This window comes from Calonectris borealis, chromosome 1, assembly GCF_964195595.1.
Source record: "Calonectris borealis chromosome 1, bCalBor7.hap1.2, whole genome shotgun sequence".
Taxonomy (NCBI): domain Eukaryota; kingdom Metazoa; phylum Chordata; class Aves; order Procellariiformes; family Procellariidae; genus Calonectris; species Calonectris borealis.
Genome location: NC_134312.1, coordinates 173,626,639 through 173,649,905, shown reverse-complemented (window position 1 = coordinate 173,649,905; position 23,267 = coordinate 173,626,639). Strand labels below are relative to the sequence as shown.

Genomic DNA, 23,267 nt, shown 5'->3' with positions numbered 1-23,267 from the left:
CCGACTTATGGTAACAAGCCAACGTTATTCATTTACTCCTCACCTAATGCATTTAAGCTGGTTGTGACTTACAAGAGTTAGTGGAAAATATAATGGCATTTTCAATCAACAGGGAGCGGGGATCACTCTTTGCTATCTTTTAGTATTTTCATTAGGTATTTCCATTATGTATTTTGGGCCCAAATGTCTATCCATCATAAACATGAGACACTACAGTGAAATCTACTTAGAAATACCAACTAAGCACAAGTCTTCTGGTTTACTTCTTACTATTTTTAACTGTGAAGCCAGAAAAGTAGCACACTAAGTTAAACTCTTCAGGAAATTCTAAATTCTTTGGACAGAAACAAAACTGTTGTTAAAAAATATTTAGCATCCAAAAGCTACTCAGGATATATTTGACCCTTGGAGCAAATACAATCTAAGAAATTGAACAAGATCAGGGAAACAGAAAAGAAAGAAGAACAAAGATCACAAAGAATTAGGAAAATATGTATTTTTCTATTTAAGTTTTAGTTTAGTTTATACACACGTTTTTATCCAACACTATAAATAGATGAGTATTAAAATCAATATTCATAAACTTCCTTTAATTACCTTGCTAAAGTCTGTAGATAGAGACACGGCATTTTAATGGGAAAGTCTTCAGAAATTCCTTCTTTGACACTGGGAAGTTGAGATTGGAATGCTTTTGCAGGGTGATAGCAGAGGATACTGGGCTCAGCAGCACTACTCAGCGACAGTAAATACAGTGCATTGGCTTTAATCACTTGATGAGCTTCCATAGTTGGCAAGGCACGAGGAGTCTTAACTTGCATTGGTTTTCTTCTAGATTGTTTAATCTAGAGAAATTTAAAAAAAGGTATATTTAAATTATACTTCATCACAGAAAAAGCTGACAATGTCACTTATGCTAAAGTTGCTTGATTCTTCCTGTTATAAAATGTTTTCTATTACAAAATGACACTTCTATTATTTTCATAACTTTGCAAACTTTTAATAAACAGCTGAAAGTTTTGATGTTTGCCTCAGGATGAATTTTGTGTGCAAAAAGTTTCAACAAATTTAGTTTCAAAAATAAAGTTAAATTAGCATTGTTCTGCTTATCTTAAAACCTCAAAAGATTTGTATACTTTAAGCAAGCATTTGAAATTGGTCATGGAAGACCAATGTAAGAAGAACACATTTTGTACTATTTCCATTAAAAATTGCTCTAGTTTACCCGGTGTATGGCATCTGTATCCAATGATCTGGATGATGAAGATCATTAAAGAAACTATAAACATAAAGTTAAAACAGTACTCATATTTCAGTAAACAAATAAAACAGAATTCAAAGTTAAACAAACTGACACATACTTTTAAAAAATTAGGTACCACATCCTATGCTGCAGTTGTATTGGGATAAAAAAATAAAATTACTTTACAAACTTGAAAACACTACCGACTGAAGGGAAGAAGTAATAAGCGAAGTTTCTATCTTATTATTTTAAACCTATCAATGACATAAATGGATATTCCAAAACCTTCCAAAATTCTGAAATTCCAAATTAAGGCTCTACCTTATTTTCAAGTTGTGAACACAGTACTATTAAGCAGATAGAGCACTAAACATATGAGAAACAGATGAAAATACCTTCTCTCTTGCTGCTGCTTGCTTTTCCCGGAGATATTTTTCTCTGCATCGATCACAAACCAAATACCAAGTGCTTCCTCCAATCCCACCATCACCACAATTACCAGCCCATCCGCCACAAAAGTGCCCAATGCTATTATAACCTTGGCCACCTGCATAACGGCCACAACCTACATTGGGGAAAAAGATGAAAAAAGTTATTTCAAAAGAAGGATTATTATTATATTATTTATTACTGTAAAAGAGGGATGGAGAGGGGAAAGGAAGATGATTGTCTTTTCCTGCCCTAATTTTCTTCCCTTCTGTATCTCTCAACTGATTAAAAAACAAGGTGCATGTCCATGTGTCCCAGCAGTATCCAAGGAATCCAAACGCACTGTGGTTTTCAAGTTTTTACTATGAACTTGTCCAAAGCATCAACAGCTCCCTATTCAGATAGCTAAGTGATGGTAAGGTCAAGTATTATGTTAGCCAACATTATCTATAATCTAACAAACATAAAAAACGTACCCCTGTCTAACAAAGCTTGAAAGGGAATGAAGTGCATTCCTTTGCTGATTAGTGTTTTTCAAAAAGATTCAGGGCATTGATAATTGCTGAGTAATAAGGCTCCTCAATTTTGCTTTAACTTTGCATACAGTGCTAAAACGAGTGCATACAACATCAGCCTGAACTTCACTAACTTCACTAGCAAAATAATTAGTTATGTTTACAAGCTAGAAAACACAGAAATTTGTCTTTAACGAGGCTACTTATTACTAGCTATATTGTAGCTAATCCCTTCTATTAGTGATCCCTTTTCTAAAGAAAACAGAACTTACGTATCTTTAAACTCAGTTGACTAGCTAAGATAAGCCTAGCTAGCACTGATTTACCTCATTTTCCTAAAATTAAACAAACTCCTGAAAAAAATTCAGGGACTCACATAAAGAGACAAAATAGCAGACTTGGGTTGTACTTTCCAATACAAGTTGTCTAGAGGCTCTAACTGGATTTTTTTTTTTAAGATACATTTTAAACAAACAAAAAAAAAAGTCACTAATACCCAGTGCTGACACAGCAGATAAATAAAAGTTTTCTACTATTCACAGTAGAATAGCAATAGAAAACTTTTAGCAACATAGAAACCCTAATTAACCAATCTCATATTTTTAATTTTATTTATAATTTTCTCAGCACAGTTTCAAGTCCTAAAGTGTAACAAATGGCATGTTTCTGAAGAGCTACTGTAAAGTCAGCTCATTGTTTTGGCCTTGTTTCCAACAACTTTCTTCAGCATCTTTGAAAACTCAGATCCATAACTACTTAAAATTATTTACAAAGCGTGTAAATAATTTGTAAATAAGTGTGTCTAAATTTTTATTTAGCTTATATAGTGAACTGTGTTAAAATGTTAGACAAGACAGCCCGACGTATTTTCATAACACTAACTAATATCAAAATGTGTGTGTGCAATATATTTTACAGATGGACCCGGTAATTAAAAAATATGAATCTTACCTGGATGAGCTTGTCTCATGTGGTAAGTCACTGGATATGGATGGGATTCTCCACACAACTCACAGATAGTGTCTTTTTCAGGTCCTCCCACTGCAAGCTGAGCCATCTCGCCAAAAAGATTTCCCCTTGGCCTAGTCTCAACCTTTTCTTTTTTCTTTTTCTCTTTTTTGGTTTTCTTGTTATCTTTGTCACTTTCTTTCTTCTTTAACACTGCACAAGAACCAGGACTTGGAAAAATCATGTTTTGGGAAGCCGCTTTAATAGTTGCTAAAGAAATATCTTCCCAGAAAGCTACCAAATGCTGCAGTGTTAATGGAAGAGGAGACTTGGATTTCATCGTGTGATGACTGGATGTTTCAAAGGAGGTAGTTTCAGTTTTTCCATCCTCACATTTTTCATGCAGAGGTGGTTCTTTTAACATTGAGAGGACTTTGTTTTTATTGATGCTACCCATTTTAGATATATCTGGTCCATGAGGTGAGATGTTGAACATGTTAAGAGCAGATGATATTTCCAATGAATGTCTATTTTTCAACTTGGTTTCTTTTTCCTCTGCAGGTTGTTGAGTAAGACTGCTTCGTATTGGTGCATGCTCTTTGGACAGTTCTGGATTAAATTTCAAAAAAGATGAGCAAGCCATAGCATCATGAACTATTCCTTCATGCCAAAGAAACGCAGCAAATACAGCTCTAGCACATTCTGCAACAGAAGGCGACATTGCTTGCTTGGCAGGCTCTACAGGCTTGGAGCCATCTCCTTTGAAAAGAAAGCTGGATTTTTCCTTTTTGGGTCTTGTGTGCCTACCAGCACATTTACGGCTCACTTTTGGAGATGCTCTCATGTCTTGCTCATCTTTCAGTGGTGCTTTTCCTATGCTGAAATGAACTTTATTAGAACCATCGTCCAGACTTCTGAATTCTGTGTTGTCTTCACAGGTGCTATCTGTAATGCTGTTAGTCTTTAAAGTACTTGAAGTACATACTTCAACAACCTCACTGTGAAGATTTTCTTGTACAACATGAGGGGAAGGAGCTCTATTTTCAGTTTCTGTAACAGGTTTTCCATCTTTTGCAATAATTTTTGGTTTGGGTGAAGTGGACCTCCCCCTTAAGGGTTCTGTTAGTGGTACTTTCTTTTTGCGAAGGGTGTCTGGATCTAATGTGTAAGAATCTGATTTGGATCGTTCTCGAGGAGGATCAAGCTTTGTTTTTACAGGGGATGAAGCCTTCTGAGGTAGAGTTTTGTCATGGGGTGATGAGGATCGTGGAGAACTAGCACCAGATCTAACGGCTGTAAGTGTCTTTGTCTTTGGAGAAGATGATCGGGTTCCCAGCCCTGGAGATTCAGCTCTCAGACTGGTAGTTGTTCTTCCATCGGTTTTTAGTGTTTGCAAAGTGTTATGATTTGGAGACAAAGACCTGCTGTGAGAGTCTGACCGCAATTTTGCAGCATCTGATTTCAGCATAAGAGACTCACTGGCAGATAAGCCTTCTGTATTCCGGGGTTTCTTCTGGTCAGCAGCAGCTCTATTCATTCGCACATCAAGCTTGGGTGACCTGCAGTCAGCTCTGTGTTTTGATGACATATCTGATTTTCCTGCTGGAGAAATCGGTCTACCAGCTCCTGTGAAATTCATTCGGTCACCTGTTTAGTATATTTTATAATTAAATTATTATGTTTTGACAGTGATACCTTCAATAATACAAAACAAGGATTAAAGATCTGAGCAGAAGATAAAATTCAAACACATGCTTCTGTTCACATCAAAATGAAAGGAAATATAAAGGGAATTTTTTTCCTCTAGAATATTTTCAATACATTTATTCTCCCAAAGATACATACAAACAAGTGTTACGAAATATTTACAGAGAAAACACTACTATGAAGGTATCAAAAGGCACAGTTCAGTATTTCCACAAAACACTGGTAAAGGAAGCACAATTTACATCCTTAGGTAAAATGCCAGGAGTTAAGTTTACCACAGTTGCAACAGAAACCAAGGATTATTTATTTATTATCTCTATGTGTGTCAGCCTGACTGCAACAAAGGACTTGCAGAAAGATAAAATGTATTACCAGATTTATTCTCTTTAGTGGTCAAAAGTCGGGAAACATAGGAAGTAAATACAACCATAAGGTAAATTGGGTAAGAGGCTTACAAACATGCTTAAAATGATTCACATTGATAATCTGAGGTATCCACCTTTTTAAGACAAACTATCAATGTTCTGCTACCAGAACACAACCTATTGAAAAAAACCCCCACCTTTTTCAACCACTAAGCTAAACCATCAACTCTGGTCTATGATGTCCTTTTATTTTGATGCAGTAATTTATTATTCCTATGCACATTGACTGCATACAGGTATTAATCCACAGAACTATAAAAACAATGGGCAGCTTAATATAAATACATGCAAAACAAGTATATGCAAATAAGTATATTAAGCAATCTGCTTCTAATAATTCTGGGAACACACTCAGTCCCTCTTGCAGAATTGTATTTTGAAAATTAAGACAAGCAATGTTGAAGTTACTGGCAAGCAATGCAGCAATTGTGAATTAACTGTCTCTCCACAAAGCATTACACTGCAAAGTCTTGAATGCATAGTTAAGTCATTCCGATTTGAATGGGTTTTCATTAGTTAAACATGAAGAAGTTTCTCTTGTAAAGTTTGTAGAATTAGGTCACAGTACTTTGGATTATTTTACTTTTCTAGACACTAAAAGGTTATTTCCACTGGTCTGGGTACTTTTTTTTGGGAAACAACTATTTGTCCAAAAAAAAAAGTTTCAATTAATCAGAGAATATTTGCAAATTTGGACCTTGATTTCTAATGGGAACAGAGAGGATAAGCAGTCATCTTCTATCCAGTACCTTCAGCATTTACTTAGAAGGTGGGAAATCTGTGTTTACTTCCTTCTGCTTTATGGGATCTCAACCAGCTTCTTCCAGTTCCCAATCATGAAGACTTATCCCTATGCTAGAAAATACATTGAAGCAAGGAGTGATCTCAGTTTTTTCCTACTGTTACCTCTCACAATACAAAAACAAATGTATTTTTTGGAGCAAAGTCTAGCAACCCAGATGTTTCCTCAGGTTACAAAAAAATTCTTGTTATTTTGCTACCTCCATATTTAAAGAGCTTATAATAAAACAAACAGCAACAGGAAAAAGTGAAGGATACCTATATTAGAATAGTTAACAAGCTTGAAGGTTAGGGTACTCTCCTGGCTTCCCAGGACATGGGACATGGAAGAGTTCATACTTCTCCAGGCAGAGGAGAAATATTTTGTCTATATTCACGAACAATATGCCAAATGTGAACAGTAGAATATAATGAGAACATCTCAAACATCATCATAATAAATTTTGAGAGTCCAGTCTGTCTTTATTCTTTTTTCTTATGAGTTCTATAATTTTTTGAGGGGTGGAGGAGAGAGGGAGAAGAGGAAGGGAAGAAATAGCATGGTACATCATGGTTTATAAAATGACTGTTCTTGCTAAAATAGAAAAAAAAGTTTCTTAAATATCAGTCCAAGCATTTTATTTATGCCAGCTCAGTTATTCAGTAGTTCTACTGATGAGCTATTTTGAGATGTCTGCTTTGGTATATGAATTCAGAAATGTAAATAGTAATTATTTTATACACACTTTTCCCAGAAACAAAAAAACAAAAAGATGAATTGAAGGTTTGCCAGATGAGAAAATACTCTAGATAGAACCTTTTACAGAATTCCTCATAAAAGGAAAAATAGTGAAAAGACAACAATAGTAATCTTAGAGGACATAAACCACCGTAAATCATTCAGCAATATATCAAATTCAAAGTATATGCATGACTAATGAATATCAAGCAAGAAAAGACTTCTAGAACAAAACTGCTTATGAAAGGCATAGCTTAACAGTAGCTTCCAGAAAGAAAAAGTATTTTACGTTTTTAAAAACAAAGGTTTGAATTTGCACATATACAGGTAGATAATCCTAATTAGCATTCTAGACTATCAGCACAAAAAAGAATCCCCAAAATGAAAAAAACTAATCATGTAGCAAACTGCTTTATCTGTAAACAAACAAAAAAAACCCCATATATTTTTTCCACTTTCTTCTTCCGTATTTCATTTGCCTATTGTTTGAAAACAGGTGTTATTAGATTAGATTAACAGTCACCTTTCTGTTTACAAAGCAGTAAGAGATAGCTAGATCACATATCATGAAGTTGCTGCAACTCAGGAAGGCAACACTGAATAGTTATATCAAACGAGCTCCCAACAAATACCAAACCTGAACGTTTACTTTCGAAAAAGTATTTCATTAAACGAATGAAATGAAAATGAATGGAAGGAGGAAAAAAAAAACATTTTGAACGTAAAGTCTGAATAACCTTGCTATGTTGGCATGCATACCCACCCTTCAGTTTGTGAGACAGAGATGAAATAGCAGAGGCAGGCCCAGCTACATCACTAGTTTTGTAAATACGCTCACGAGAAGCAAGGCAGCAGGATGGAGTTTCTACAGCAGAAAACAGTTGCACAGAAGCAGCACAGATTCAATGGAAAAAGCAGTCAAAATAAAACCAAGCATTTCAAATGATATGTATCTCCTTTGTTAAGTATTCTGAATTCATTGTTTAGACTCTTGCCTTAGTTTTAAATGAGAAAGTTACTTCAAGATGTTTTCCCTGATCTAAATTTTAAAAGAATAAAAGATCATCTGTGACTTCAATACTAGTTTCTAGGATCTAAAAATGTAATATGTGTAGATTAGCCAATGAGATTTATGGTTTATTATAAAAATAGTATCTAGTTTTCAACTGAACTCTGGTTTTAAATGTGAACTTTTAATGTGTAAATTCAGAGATTAATTATTTAAAACTGCAATATGGCCTTCTAGATGACCCATTCTTACATTCTTTTGAGAAAATTAGAGAACACCTAGATGTTTGTGTTGGAAAGTCTCACTATCACTGGAAAGAATGAAGAAAAATATTTTAAACCCATCAAAACTATCTGTTTTCAAATCTGAATGCACCTCAATAATGTAATGTTTTGAAAAACTTCATGTGTGTAATGTGAACTTTAGTTTCTCAATACTATCAAGACACATAACTAGCAGTAGAAGAGTTTCTATCAAACAGTAAGACATGGAAACAAATCCATATCAACTCTTAAAAATAATTTTGCCTTAAGAAAAAAAAAACAAAGTTAAATTCTGATACAATCCAAGATAATTTCCATATAGAGTCTACTGACAGCAAATCTGTTAGAGGTACAGCTCCAAATGAAATTTGGAGTGAGGTAACAGTAAGGACTTTTAGTCTATCATTTTACTTTCCTATAATGTTGTTTTTAATTCCAATTCCTATTCCTTCCTTTAGAAAAAAATAAGTCTGATTTTGCAGCATTAATAATTTTAAAGAGACTGTGTATGTTAGAAGATACTCTGTTTTAGAGAGACCCTTTTGTATAAATGGAAGAAGACAAGTCTATTAAAAATAAGTGATTTCAATTCCTGCACTGCTTAAGACATCTTTTTGTCTGGTACTACATTTACTAACTTGTACACATAAATATATTAAAAACCCTATCTTAAGCAATGAGGAGTCTATAGACTACAATGAGAAGGTGTTCACACATGCTTGAAGAATTTCATTCTTTAAAACAAGAAAATAATCTTTATTTTCTCAATCCAGTATTAGCATAAATTTAAGAACAGTATTACCTACTTTGATGCCTACAAATGCTTTGGAGAATTTATTACTATAAATTATTATATTACTTCTGAGTAGCAGGATGTCATTCCACCAATTTTTAAAGGCAAAAATGCAGAAAAACACATTAGGAACAGAAAGTAGCAGTGGAGGAACAATTCTGTAAATACAAATGTCAATTTGATATATGAGCATTCCAGTCCATGAATAATTACATGAAAATCTTTACTAAACCCAATTTCATGTATGCACATTTTTGCTTCATTCTATGTCTGAGAATACTTACATTTTATAATGTTGTAATCTAGCTTATGTTGAACGCTGTCCTCCCTCTCAATCATTTCAAGGGGACTGTGGGTCAAAGAGAATGAGTTTCCCACATAAATCTTCTTGCTGCCTTGGCAAACAATGTATGTCTATCCAGGATAAGTGGTCAGTCATGGGGACTAGCTTTTTAGTCAGGATTCCTGATTTTTTAATCATCCGCAAAGACTAGAAAGACTTCAAAGACAGGTAGGCAAGCTCTGTCTCACATCACATTCGAATGTGACAGCTTATCTTCAGTCACATTCTTTCCTTCAACATGGAAATAGCTCTAGCTTGAAAAGCTATGCAATATAGAGACATAAGAGACAGTTAAGTCCTATGGCAGGATGCAGTCTTCTAACACCAAGCCTACACTTCCTCTGAGGAAACAGTGGTAAGCCAGTCCAGGAGGCATGATATACCACCAACTAGTCCACGTCGGTCTTTTTTAAACTCCAAAACAGACTGGTAAAATGTCCCTGGCAAGCAGAGATAAGTTAAAGTTTCTTCTGAAATGCCACTGCTTTTCTGCACAATGATGAAGCAAAGCACTGACCTGCTTTTGCCCTTTTGCCTAAGCAATTGATGCATCTTGAAAAAGAATCCATTCCCCTTTCGCTTGCTGTTACTGACATGGAAGCTACAATATGGCTATTAGCTGAATTTCCTCAAGCACTGCAATCAATGTATCTTTTCTCACATCCTGAAAATGCCAAACGCCATAGTGACAGTTGGACAAGGACTTTTTTTTTTCATAAGTAAAAGAATATACTGAAGTCAACAAACATTTGAATATTAAATATTAAAAAGGGAGAAAAGTATTAGATCCTGTTATAGTAGGGGAATAAATGAGTGAATGAAAGCAAAAACTGAAACGCAGTATCATGAGAAAAATAGTAGCAATGTTCATTACCCAAAGGTAGGGTTTGGAGCACCAACACTTGAGCCACTTAAGTTTGTTAATGGAAAGAAGTATTCCTGTGCTAGAAGGGTAGATAAAAATGATTCTATAATTTTATAATTTGTAACTACAATTTTTGAAGATGTGATAAACCAAATTTATTTCTAAAATAAAGCTTGACACAATTTGTGCTCTTCCTCCAAAATTTACCATACCAGTCCCCCAGGGATGGTTTTGGATTGACCTGGACAAACGTATGCTTCGTACATATCTTTGATTATCAGATCTCTAAAGCCTAGGGTATGAAACCATTTAACTTACTAGCTCAAATTTTCAGCAATGATGCTTTGGCAATACGCAGCATCTGAAAAAACAGTTAAACCAATACTCTCTGGCTGCCTTGCATGACAATTAAGTCATTTCAGCATGATATGGAAGAGATCAGTCTGCTCGGTTAAGAATATTCTCTCCCTTCATTTTACTGAAACACTACGGAGAAGGATTATGTGCTCCATATGTGTGGTGTTCTTTTGTGCCCCCTCTGCAGTTCAGGAAATGCGGATAGAAGCACTGCAGGCAAAGCCAGTGGTTCCAAATGCTCTGTAACTAGCACCTAGAAAGGAACAAAACGAAAAAGAAAGCGGTAGCACAATACTAAAGCGACAAGGAACTCCTCACACGAATGGTAGGGGCTGATCATATACTGTGGGACCATATGCTGGATTGCAGCTTCTGCAGCATGGATTGGCAAGGAAGGAGCCTGACAGGACACTATGGACATATTGAACAGCAGCTCAGCACTGCAGCTTCTGCCTGGACTGAGATGGGTCAGGAAGCAGTAGCTGTGCTGTGCAGCTGCTCAGTGAGCTGCAGTGGAAGAGGGAGAATGTGACAAATGAGGCTAACAAGGGGGGTCCAAAGCCTCTTCAGCCTATAAATCTGTTCTTCATTTGCAATAGCAACTCAGATGCGAGGAAACATGGCATAAAGATCTAACGTTGGTGACTGCAAGGTCTCAAACTTCCCTCCCCAAGTTCAGAGTTCAACAGCCAATTGTGAAATTTTGATAACTGATGCTGGACAGCATAGCAAGATCCTGCCTCCCTGACTTGTCATGTCTAAGGAGTTTTATGACCCAGCACACATTGCTGAAGGTTGAGAAACAAGATCTTCCTTGACCCTCTAGGTTTCCACACTTCACCTATACTCAGAATCCAAGCAGAAATTTGAGTCTTCTGTGTTCTTCACAAAGTTCAGAGACAAATTAATCAAGCAACCAGTAATAATTTTGCAGCTATAAGAGGTTGCAGTCCTGAGCAAATCTGTTACTGGTGATCTTACAAACTTCTCAGAAGCAAACATACTCAGGCTGGAGTAATTACAGACTGTTTTGTTGAAATAATCAAGGAAGAAACACACATAAACTTGTGCTCTTTCGGGAAAAAAAATCCTTGCTAGGATTCCAAGTCAATATAGCTGTTCCTGAACTCCAGGTAAGTTATGCCACCTCCTCTAGCTTTTTTGGACTTTTAGCTGCATAAAAGACTGACAATGAACTAAAATACATGACAAGAGCATCTTAATTTTGGCTGTCCCCATAAAAAGGAAAACCATCTCTCAGCTTTTTTCCCTTGTGTGACCAAGTGTGAAAATTAGCAACGGAATTAAGTAGGACAGAACAATCAGCTCTTCATAGTTCTAGCAAATAACACAAAACTGAGTAACACAGTTCCCCTTTCTTTTTTATAATATCCCTTCTATACCAAATTCTTTGACAAAACACTCAGGACTCCTGTTAGTTTACCCTCTATGATGTGAAAAGAATAACAGAGACACTTCTCAATTTTTCAAGCATTATATCTGAGGAAATGGTTGTCCAAAACTGTAGTATTTCCAAAAAAAAAAAACCCCACCCCAAAAAAACCCCAAAACCAGACACTCTATTGGAAGATAAAAGGTTGTGACAGGCCCTTTCCCTCTTCCCCAAATGAATTTGGAAACCAAACCAAACCCCAAAGCACAGAAACCATTCCTCAGAAAGAACAGCTAGCTACAAACTCTTCTAAAGAAAAACTACAATCTGTCACTGGCACAGAATATGTTTTATAATCAAACCAACATCTTTCTTCCTATTATAAAAACCTAAATTAAGGAAATAATTTAGAGGACATTCAGCATGATCCTAACTTTCCTCAGAATCATGCTTGCAAATAAAATTTCTCCCCAGGAGGACAGATATCTGAGGAAGAACAGAAAATGTAAGTGGTAGACTAAACTATTTAGCCAGACTTTCAATCAAAACTGGTATTTAGTATATAACCTCTGCAGCCATGGAAATCTAGGCTGACACAACTTCTTTCAACTATTAGACTATCATTAGTCCCTTAAATATAGCAGTTATTGACTATAAACATTCATTTTAGTTTTTAGATCTAACTTTACTGCAGGAAGCACTTAGGGACAGAGCACATAATTTGAAACTAAAACTAAGCATGTCTAGGGCAAAAATCCAAGTGACTTGATATGGAGCCTTGGGATATGTTGTTTAATGGATTTAACTTTTAATTACATGTTTGATGACAGGAGGCTATAAAGTGCCTAATCTAATTAGATTATCTAATCTTAAATTAGATAATAAACTGTTTGGAAGAAAGTCCTTGTATCAAATCACAGTTAGTGCAACAGTATACCAGTTCTGGTTGATGATTTTTGCCCTGCTGGAAGGGCAAATAACCATATCGGTTGAAATCTTATACTAAGCTAAGATCCCAAATCAGACACAAACTTGAAAAATTTTTCCAGTTTCATTATTTTTTTATTTGGTAGACTACCAGTGCTCCCCCTATCTAACAAAAAAGGCTTCCTTCTGAATCAGGGTTCCTTATTAAAACACAAACCATGGATGTAGCTTACTCAATACAGTTTATCTGCATCTGTTGGATGAGCAAGATCTTGTTGGGCAGCCAATAAAAAAATGTTGACAGCTTTTCTTTTTGTACAATACAGACAGGACAAATAATCTGAAGTTTGAAATAAGATAATTAGGGTTATTTTTGATGCAAAGTTGAATAAGAAACTCTGACTTTACTAGTCTGAACAAGAGAAGAAAACTGAAAGTGATGGGAAAGAATATACAACTGACAAATTCTCAGTGACGGTGTGCTGATGCCACTGGCAATCAGCTGTTTTACCTGAGTAGGTTTTGGAATATTCTGCTTTCAGGACGTTGGTTTAAGTCGAGCATAAGTACAGAAGATCACTGTCAGAATATTTCTGATAGTCTTTATAAAAGTGAATTACAGATTTTAATCTAGTTCTCACAGGAAGCACTTCACTGACACTTCAATAAGCTGAGCTGGATAGATCCAGGACTGCATAGACATAGAGACTGAACTGACCGACAGGGTCCCCAAGAAAGAACTGAGGTACTTCTGAAGGACAGTTTATGAGAGACAGGAGAAGGGTAGTATTCCTGGGACCCATGCTATACCTGTTCTGTACGTAAGGAAGAATTTACTGCAATATCTGCTATCCATCATGAATGCTGAGCTTTTATTTTTCATTAAGCAAAAACTAAACAGTTTCCTGTCCTCTCATCAGTAATCTTGTTAACTGCTATTGACCTCTAGGTGCAAGCTTCCATGTCCACGCCAATCCTATGAGCACCCAACAGAAGACTAGCAAAGCCTTTCTGACGAGTAGTGCCAAGTTGTTCCCATTGTCCAGCTACATCCCTAAAGTTAGGAGTGATGACAAAAATAGGGATTTAGGAGGTAAGAAAATTTAATAACTATGAATTTACATTTTTGATGTTAAAAGAATTATCAACATTTTATACCATATAAAATATTTACCTTAATTATTAACCCAGAGTTGCATACAATATTGGAAATGCACTTTCATGACTTATCTACACTGCAGAACATACAAAGCAAAATACTGTCAATATAGAAAACAAAGTTGAACAAATATACTTCTTTAGGAGCATTACCTCACATGCTTCTGAATCATGAAAAACTTAACAAAGCAGAACCAGAAAGGTGCACTGAGGGATGATTAGTAGCTGGTAAGCAACTGAGAACAGCAATGTCAAAGCTGCAGAAATGGACTGATGAGGCAGGTAAGGCTGACAAACTTACTCTGAAGCTGTGGCTGAGGCTGGAAGGAAAGGGGCTGTCCGAACACAAATGGACTGTGGACTAGGGAAGAGGGAGGTTTTGCAGCTTGATCAAAGATGGAAGGAGCTGGGAGATTTGGCCGTGACTGAATGGAATTCAGTATGGCACTCAGTTGGTCACCTGTAGTGGGCAAAACAGTCAAAACTACAACCTGTTACTTGTCATTCTCCAGAAAGGCAGAGTAAAATGGTGCTCAATTAAAGTTTAAATGATGATAATAGAGAAAGCTCATAAATCTTATTTAGCCACGTACCACTCTGGTTGTGACTAAACATAAAAATCTCACTCCATGCATGGCAGTAAAATTACTGAAAAGTACAAGAAGGGTTTTTAAGAATCATGGATATTTTACTGCAATTATTTAAAACATTTCAAAATAGAGATTTATATTCACCTTGCTAAAAAATTAAGAGCAGCCAAATTAAAAACAGAAATCCCTAGCATTTACAATAACACACACATGCAACAGAACATGCAGAAAAAGATCAGAAAAACTGATGAGAAGGGAAAGATAACATGTAATTAGGCTTTGGCAAGTGTATTTCTGTGCCAAGGCTTTGGTAAATATTTGCTCATTTTTGCAAATATCTTTAAAAGTATTCTGTCATGCTGTTTTTCAAGATCAGATTAAAGATAATTTAAAAAAAAATAAGTACCACTTAGGAGCTGGAACTGGTTTTCTGAAGAACTACATACATTTGTTGTGAGGCAAATGAAGGCCTTCAAAAAACTAGCATGTTAAAAATAGTGTTTCCATTTCTGAATGTCAATTCTCAAAAGCTCTATGTGAGCATTTGAAATACATGAAGCCTAAAGTAAAAAGGCAGAGTTTATCACACCATGTTATAACTTGAAGTATACTTAGTAATATGAGCTGGGAGACACCAAGAGTTGGAGAGCATCTCAGATTTGAACCATCACCAACCAAATCCTAACAGCATCACTTTATTCTGCAAATTCATATAATTTTGACAGCATTACAGAAATCCTAGTAAAAAAAATTAGCAGCTAATACAGAATTTACAACTCAGTGAATTTACAACATTTTTGGGTGATTATCAATTGTCCTTTCATGGAATTAGAGAAAAACCAGTGGGTGTATGGAACCCTGTATTACTCAAGAACTCCAACATTAAATTTTGCACTTATTTATTCTTAAATACAACAGACCTATTTCCTAAAATGAGTAATTATTTTAAAAGGAAGAACATCTGAGAAGAGGTTGAAAGTCATCTGCCCACAGTAAATATGGAGGGGGGTAGGGCCATTCACGAGGAATATTAAAGGCTTGCCTGCAATGTAGAAGGCTGGAATAGAGAAGATATAGCTAAATCAAATAGAATGATTGTGGGAGTTATGTCTTCTGCATCACAGGAAATACTGTAAACAGAGACCTATTACATGGGGATCTTTAAGTTTGACAAGCAGTTTGAAACGCTCACAGATGGTGACTGAATTTTCATTGAAAGTAGTGCATCCCTACAGACGTTCTTCTGACAAACAAGCACCTCCAAAAGAACTGCTTCATTCAGAAATTCCCCTAACAGATTGTGCTTGTGCCTTCAGTTTTTTTTTCCACAAAACTCAAAGCTTCTTAGACCCGAGAATGCAAAAAGACTGTATATAGAGTGATGATACAGCTGAAGAATTCTATTTTTGGGAAAGTAATAGCATTATTCTTTCAATACAACAACTCTGCACTCTTTGGCAATTCAGAAGGTATTACACTACACGGAATGAATAAAGTCATCTAGCCGAGTTGCTCGCTCATACTAAACATTACAGGCTTGAGGGTATGTCGAGAGAATAATGCGTATAAAATGATATGGAATTCAATGCCAGGAGTAGCTTCCAAACTTTCTGTAACTGTAATATCCCAAAGAAACACCTTAGAAACCGCTTAAGACAGGATATAGTAAAAAGAATCACAATGTCTTCAGAAACTAGAATGCCTGTTAATACAGCATACTGATCTCCAAGATTTTGTCTTTGGACACACAGGAAAAAAAAATTCTTTTCCTAATATGCTTCTGCAGAAAAAGAATAGATAATAATTCTGCACTATTACACAGTTGACATTGACAGACAAGCTGTGACACTGCCTCACACGCTGAACATCTTAAATGCTTCCACTTTTGTGATTCAACCATTACTTTGAAATGAGTATGGCTGAACTGGGAAAAGCAGTTCTGTATAAAAAGCCCTATGAAATAAAAAGGAAAACATTTCAACTTTTCCAGCCATTGTCCAAAAACCAAAAAAAAAAAAAAAAAAAGGTTTCCTATAGCAATGCATGCACAAGTATGAACTGCTTCTTTATGCAGTAAAACACTATGAAATGATATAAAACTATTTCATATTATGAAAACAACAGACTAGAACATTTAGGAATATTTTTTCCCTCATCTCTTCTCCTTTAAAACAAGTCTTAAATCAAGTTATTTTATTTAGGAGACCACTAAGAATATAGGCTGGTGTTTAAAACACATGGCACACCTGAGGCCGATGTTCATAGCGGCAGAGTACAGTGATGTAAGAGTAGAATAACAAAGCTCCTATTTCAGTAATAGTTTGCAAGGACATCTGCCTCAGCAAAAGTCCCTTCTACATTATTAAATCTTCTAGCTCTAATCAATGAATGAACAGAAGGCATGCAGTTTGAGTTTATTGTGACGGCTTATATATATTTAGGTCTTGCCAACAAAATAAACCATGGTTAAAAGAAACAATTATTTTATGTCAGTAAAATCAAAAAGGTTTTATTTATTTCCCAGCATTTGTAACTGGTATCTATGTGATTGAAAAGTAACTTCAGTTTTACAACTTAAATCTCAAATGGTATCTTTTATCTTGTCATCCCATTAAAGGCACTTAAAAAATGTCAAGACAGGTGAGAAGTGTTTACAAATGTTTCTGATAATTTTAAAACCCTTGCTTTCTAAATCCAATAATTTTCATATCTTGTTTTACAAGTTTCTATTTTTCATTTCTGCATTATAGTTTTGTGCCTACCACTATAGAAAGCCTCAACTATAACTTACAGATCTTTGATGATCATTTTTATACAGAGTACTTAGACTGAATGAAATTAAAGCAGAGAAAAAAGCAGTTACAACATTAAACTACATGTTTCGTAAAACACCTTGCAATTCATTGCATTACTGCTTATGTCTTTTGGAGAACATCTTATGGTGCCTAAAAGAGTAGGAAATGAGTAACAAAAACATAAGCAAAGTTAAGAAAACATGATTTTTTAAAATGTGAGTGTAAAAACATACCTTTGTTATTTCCAAGGCCATAATCAAACCCTTGTCCATTACTGCAGCTTGTCCCCTTACTGAAAGCTTGTATTGAGAAAGGACTTGGGGGAGGAGTCTGAACATTTTGATCTAGAAGGATTTGCTCTGTAAAAAAAACACATCACTTCAGAATTAGACCTTCTTAGTAACTGATTTACATTGGAAAGATGAGTCACAAGGCAAAGGAGCAATATATTTTTTCCACAGATAGCACTCCACCACTCTACTCAATTCTCTTCAGAAAGAAAAGCACATCTCTCTTCTTTAGAGCTCATGCTCTAAAAATAAAAAGACGGAAGACTTAATACCCCACAGATTGTTTTATGTTTAAAAGCTGTAACAAAATCATGCTAATGAAGATCCATAGTAATTTTTACTAGACATTGGAAAGACAAGAGGGATACACTGGACAGCTGGGATGCTGAGTGCAGTTTCAGGCTCCTCATAAGAAGACAGACTGAAATGAGTTCAGTGGAGGCCACCAAGACAGTCAGGGCAGCAGAGCACACAACATCTAAGGAGAGGCTGAGAGATCTGGGTTTGTTCAGTCTTAAAAAGAGAAAGCTAAAGCAAGATCTTGTTGCTCCCTTTGACTACCTAATCTTCATGGAAGATGAAGCCAGACTCATCTCAGAAGTTCACAGTGATAGGACAAGAGACGATAAGTTGCAGCGTGAGAAACTGTGATTAGGTATTAGGAAAATTTTTCACCATGAATGTGAGTCAAATACTGGAACAGATTGTCCAGAGAGGCTGGAGATAGAACTTGACTAGAGAAGGACCTGAGTGACCTGATCTAGCTAAATCAGCACTGACAGGGAGGTTGAATAGATCATCTCCTCCAGAAGTTTAAATACCGACAGATCACTCCCTGTCTCATCTTTTAAGGGAATATAAGTAGCCCATAATCTTGCACAGGAGAACCCATCCAGATGGGCTGGGACTATCTGTTAAGGAAACAGCAGTTTCAGAATACCTCAAGATACTCATATGAAGCATTCAGGGTGAAAGAAAGATATCATTACTGAGAGCCTGTCTGAGGGGAGATCAACAAGAAGGATGATTGGGGGAGGAGGGGAAGCAATAAAAAACTTTGTGTACTAACATTTTGTTTATGTTTTCTTTTATTATTTCTAGGTCTTACCCAATCTAAACATGAATTATCAGGACAGAAATTCTGCATTTTAAGAGAATGCAATCATACTTTGCTAACTAGAAATTAACTAATTTGATGTTAATTTTAAATACAGTGTTAAAAAACATGTTAAGAGGTTTTTAATAGGATGCTAAGAGGGTTTTAATAGGACAGAATTAACAAACTTAAGAATATCAAAAGGAACATAAATAATTCATTCTGCTCTGCTTTTCATAAAGACACAAAATAGACCAAAGAAAGCCAACAAAAATGCTCAATTACTTATTTAAAAATGATCCCCATAGCTAAAAGAAGGATGGTTAAAATTATGATCCATAACTGGTACAGAAGAAAATATGAGGAAATATTTTAAATGTTCTTTTAAAAAAAACATTTATAGAATGTTTATAAACAACTTTGAAGTCCGTGTAAAGTAACTCAACTGAAAAAGTGTAAATTAATGTTATACCTGTTTAAAACTCAGTTCCTTCTTTATTTATTTCTCCTGTTTAGATTGGTTAATTTTTTCTAAATTAATTTAAAAAACAAAACAAAACAACAACTTGCCATCTTCGTGTCGCAGGTACTGGTTTCCACCTCTGTCTCTAGCTAACGACCATGCCTCGCCTTCATCACTTTCACAGAACTCTACCATGCTGTTCTTATCCATTTGCACCCACGTACCTTCTGAATTAGTCACCTGATGCACACACATAAAAAAGCACAATTTATTGACTTTTCAGATAATTCAGTAGCATGATTCAGCAACTTATTACAGTATCTGAAAAACACACTCATTCCAATCTTTATATTACAAAGCAAATGTAAAGAAAAAAGTTTCTTAAATTAAGGCCACAGGCTGAGGCAGATTGAAGGACCAAAACTATTTATGGCACATTTACAGTTAGGAGTATTTCCAAAAATCTTAGACCCGTTTATGTTCAGAAGAAGCAAAACACCAACACCACAACTTTAGAACATCCAAACAAGCCTAAATAAAAACTTGAAGGAGATATTCACCAAAATATGCCTTTTTATTGGTGGCTGCAACAGTAGAATTATAATACCAAGTTATATATAAAAAGTTTGTACGAGTACTAATTTTGTTCCTGACATTATATTTAGGAAATAGCATGACACACTTCATCCTTAAGCCCTTCTTAACCATAAAACACCACAGCTAGACAACTGGGAATAGTAACAACAGTTCAGCAACTGAACAAATGAATACAATCAATACAGAGAAACAGAATAATTTGTTAATCGGTAAGGTCCTAGAAAAACATTTTTTCAATGAAACAAAATTCTTTCAAAGAATATGACAAAAAAGTAGAACAAGAAACATCATTTCATAAGAAATACTGTAACAGAAATATATAAGCAAGCATATGTAACTGCAGTACAATTTTAACATTATTCCAATCAATGCACACATTAAAAGGCAAAAGACATAATTGCATTAGTATTTATAATATAAACCAAGTTCAAAGATTAGTATTTATCATGAGGGTTGGAAAAGCAAACCTGTACAGGGGCAGATTCTTTTGTTGCGTTTACTACTGTTATATACTGGTATCTATGAAGACATGAACTGAAGCTACAAGGATCCATACCTCGCCCACTGCCTTGACTTTGTTTCCCAGAACTAACATTCCAATTGGGATACCTCTAAGGTTAGGGCAGCTTCTGATGTTGTGACCTGATGGGCCAGTCTTCACTACCTTGTACACTCCAGGTCCACCTCGAAGGAATGGCATATCTTGTTCTTGCATCACTGCTTCCTGTGGGCAGTGTGAATTTAGGTCTTTGAAAAAATCATCAGTATTAGACCTAGATTCCTGAGAAATTAAAAAAAAGGCAAAACAAAACAGAACAGAATAAAGCCTATTAATAATACCTTTGAACTCTTTAGATAAGAAATACTTATTTCAAGACTACAATAGCTAAATTTCAAAGCTAAAAGAGATACTAGTTACATTGCTAATTTTAGCGTGCAATGATAAACAACTAACTACTAGTAAATTGCACATTAATTAAAAAGTCACCATATCACTCTTGAAACAAAAGTGGTATAAATGTAACCATTTATATAAAAGGAGTATCTCCCATTAGAAACAAATTATTTACTCTAACCACTTTCACTAAACTTTGTTTCATACTGACATTTATCAGGACACACGCTCATTCCTCCTCCTGTATCTGTGAAACTTTGTGAAAAAGTCTGGGGCTACAGAAAGGGAATTTGAATCTCTTTCCAAATGATACGCTGCTTTTTTGATTTCACATTTAGAATACATTGTTAATTTAAAGTAAAGGTAAAATTATGACAAAGAGTAACAGCAACACCATAGATTCTTAAATGCACATATAAATATTAGTGCATATTTATTATTTTCACTATGACAATAAAAATGGCCTGCAAATTTATTTCACCTGGTACCAATTACAGATGAAATATATACCCAAATCTGAAATAAGAAAACAGTTTCTGAGTTTCCTACCAAGAAAAATTGGTAGTCACTAAAAGATGATAAATATTAGCATAGATTTTTCAGCCAGCCATAGCTTAATAAAGAGGCTATTGTACAGAAAAATATGAGGGATGGCAGTAACGTAACACACATTTATATCAGAAGAAAGCAAGTGAGAAGCAGAAGCAAGCTCTATTATGCTTATAATGCAAGTCACAGGTGCTTTTAAAAGAACACCTGAAAGTTAAGAACTAAGTAATGCCCTACGGGATAATACCAGTGGTTCACCTAGTCCAGCATATTGTCTTCAGCAATGGCAACAGGAGATGCTGTTTAGAAGTAGCATACAAGCCTTTATTAGTGGTCTGTCGCTTATATACCAACAGCATTTAAAATCTTTTTATTATGGATGTTAGAGGGTATACCCTATTTTCTTCAGTGTTTATTTATGAATTTGATTTCTATAAATTTGTTTAATTTCTTCTGAATGTGCTGATACTTTCTGCCTCCACAATCTCCTGTAATACCACCCTCCAGGAGTTCACTTCCTGCTGTGTAAAAGAATACTTTCTTTTATCAGTTTTAAACCAAACTTCTGCTTATGTTATTTCCTTTTTAATTAATGCAATTTCCTCTGATCTCTTTAATTACCATATTTTCAGCTTTTTGGTAATGAAGTCTGTGCACTACGTCCAGAGTAATATAGCAGTCTTTCCAAGAAGCCTTTATACAAAAATAAATCTGTTCTGTAAATATGTAACTTTCAAAGCAAGTTAATGCAAGCTGAAGCAAACTAGTTCAAGGAAAAAAAAATGTATGTTTTAGAGACAGTTTAAACATTGTCTAGATCTTGATATAACAATAAGGAAGTTTGCTATTTTGGGGAAAAAGATTCAGTGGAAAAACAAGATTTTCAATATCTAAACCAATATGTACAACACTGAGTGTCATCTTCATTACAAAGTTCATATGAAAAAAACTCTATCTCAAAATCACTACAGGGCTGCAAAGAGATTTAGACAAGCACTTCTGTAGATAATTTAAACTGCTTAACTGTACATAACATAATTTGTTCCTATAATTGTATAATTTTAAAAAAAGATTAAGAATGGGCTGAGTATTTATTAAATATTGGTGGCTTTACTCATACAAATATCATCTTATTAGATGCTGCAACTTAATGTGTACCCTCCAATGACAGAAAAAACTTTACTAGTACATTCTGCAACAAAAAGAGAATGAGAGCCTTTATTATGTTACCAGGCCATCTCTCTGAATTTGTAATTTGGTTCTTTGAAAAAAGGAGAGTGCTACTTATGAATTAATGAAAATTCAATAATCTGCCCTGGTATTTTTTTCTCATCCCAAAGGAAGAGACACAGATACAGCATTCTATGCAAATCTGCTATTTCCTGTAAAAATAATTCAAAGTAAAACAGACTTCAAAGAATATTTAGCGTAAAGTTGAGTCATAAGGTACAATCTGAAAACATGAGATACAGTGTGACTGTTCCTGTCATTTAACTCACCTTAGGGGGTAAAGCTTTGGAAGTCCATGAAAAAAAGTCCAAACCCCTTACTCCTTGGCTAGCATTAAAGACATTCTGAGCAACAAAGTTTAAAAAAACAGACATATATCAACAAAGAAATGGGAACAAAGAAACATCGGAGGAAGAAGCTCAAGGTACTATAATGCAAACTTTCTCCACAAGTAAATTTACTGGTAGAATGTTTTGCAAAAGGGGAAAGTTTTGTTTTCCTAACCAAGTCACCTGAGTCCATTGCTCACCATGGCAAATCATCAATTAAACAAAAACAGTTTAGTATGTCAAAAGCTCGAAATGGATGTAGTGTGTCATGCCATTTACTGAAATTAAGAGCCAGACATTTCTTGTAAAGCTTGAGACTTCGTGCACAGAAAAATCCCATGCTTCTGTTACAATGACATAGTAGTTGGTCCCACCACAAACCACAGTTTTATAGCAAGAGAGTCTGCTGTTCTGAAAGATAATTTCAATTACTGCAGGACAATATTGCTGCACATGGACTTTTAGTCACCAAGTCAGAACTGGAAAGATGCAGAAGGGCTAAGCTCACTATTGTTGAAAGCAATTCACTTGCACAGAATGAT

General features: G+C 35.2%; 1 protein-coding gene across 35 annotated transcripts in view; it reads right to left on the bottom strand.

Annotated features, from left to right (window-relative positions):
• Nucleotides 1-23,267, bottom strand: part of MYCBP2 (MYC binding protein 2) — a 205,058-nt gene that overhangs the window by 36,524 nt on the left and 145,267 nt on the right. For 13 of the 35 annotated variants that reach the window (XR_012671212.1, XR_012671208.1, XR_012671207.1 and 10 more), the window contains 8 exons: nt 22,666-22,740; nt 20,279-20,503; nt 19,233-19,365; nt 17,510-17,635; nt 14,193-14,375; nt 3,136-4,779; nt 1,636-1,805; nt 598-842 (listed from right to left, as the gene is read on the bottom strand). Coding sequence is in view for 32 of the 35 variants with exons in the window: in XM_075138847.1 (XP_074994948.1) it covers nt 598-842; nt 1,636-1,805; nt 3,136-4,779; nt 14,193-14,375; nt 17,510-17,635; nt 19,233-19,365; nt 20,279-20,503; nt 22,666-22,740 (2,801 nt within the window). In the remaining 3 variants the exon portion in view is untranslated. The remainder of the gene's footprint in view (nt 1-597; nt 843-1,635; nt 1,806-3,135; nt 4,780-14,192; nt 14,376-17,509; nt 17,636-19,232; nt 19,366-20,278; nt 20,504-22,665; nt 22,741-23,267) is intronic. The other 22 variants (XM_075138704.1, XM_075138751.1, XM_075138782.1 and 19 more) reach the window with 13 other exon arrangements.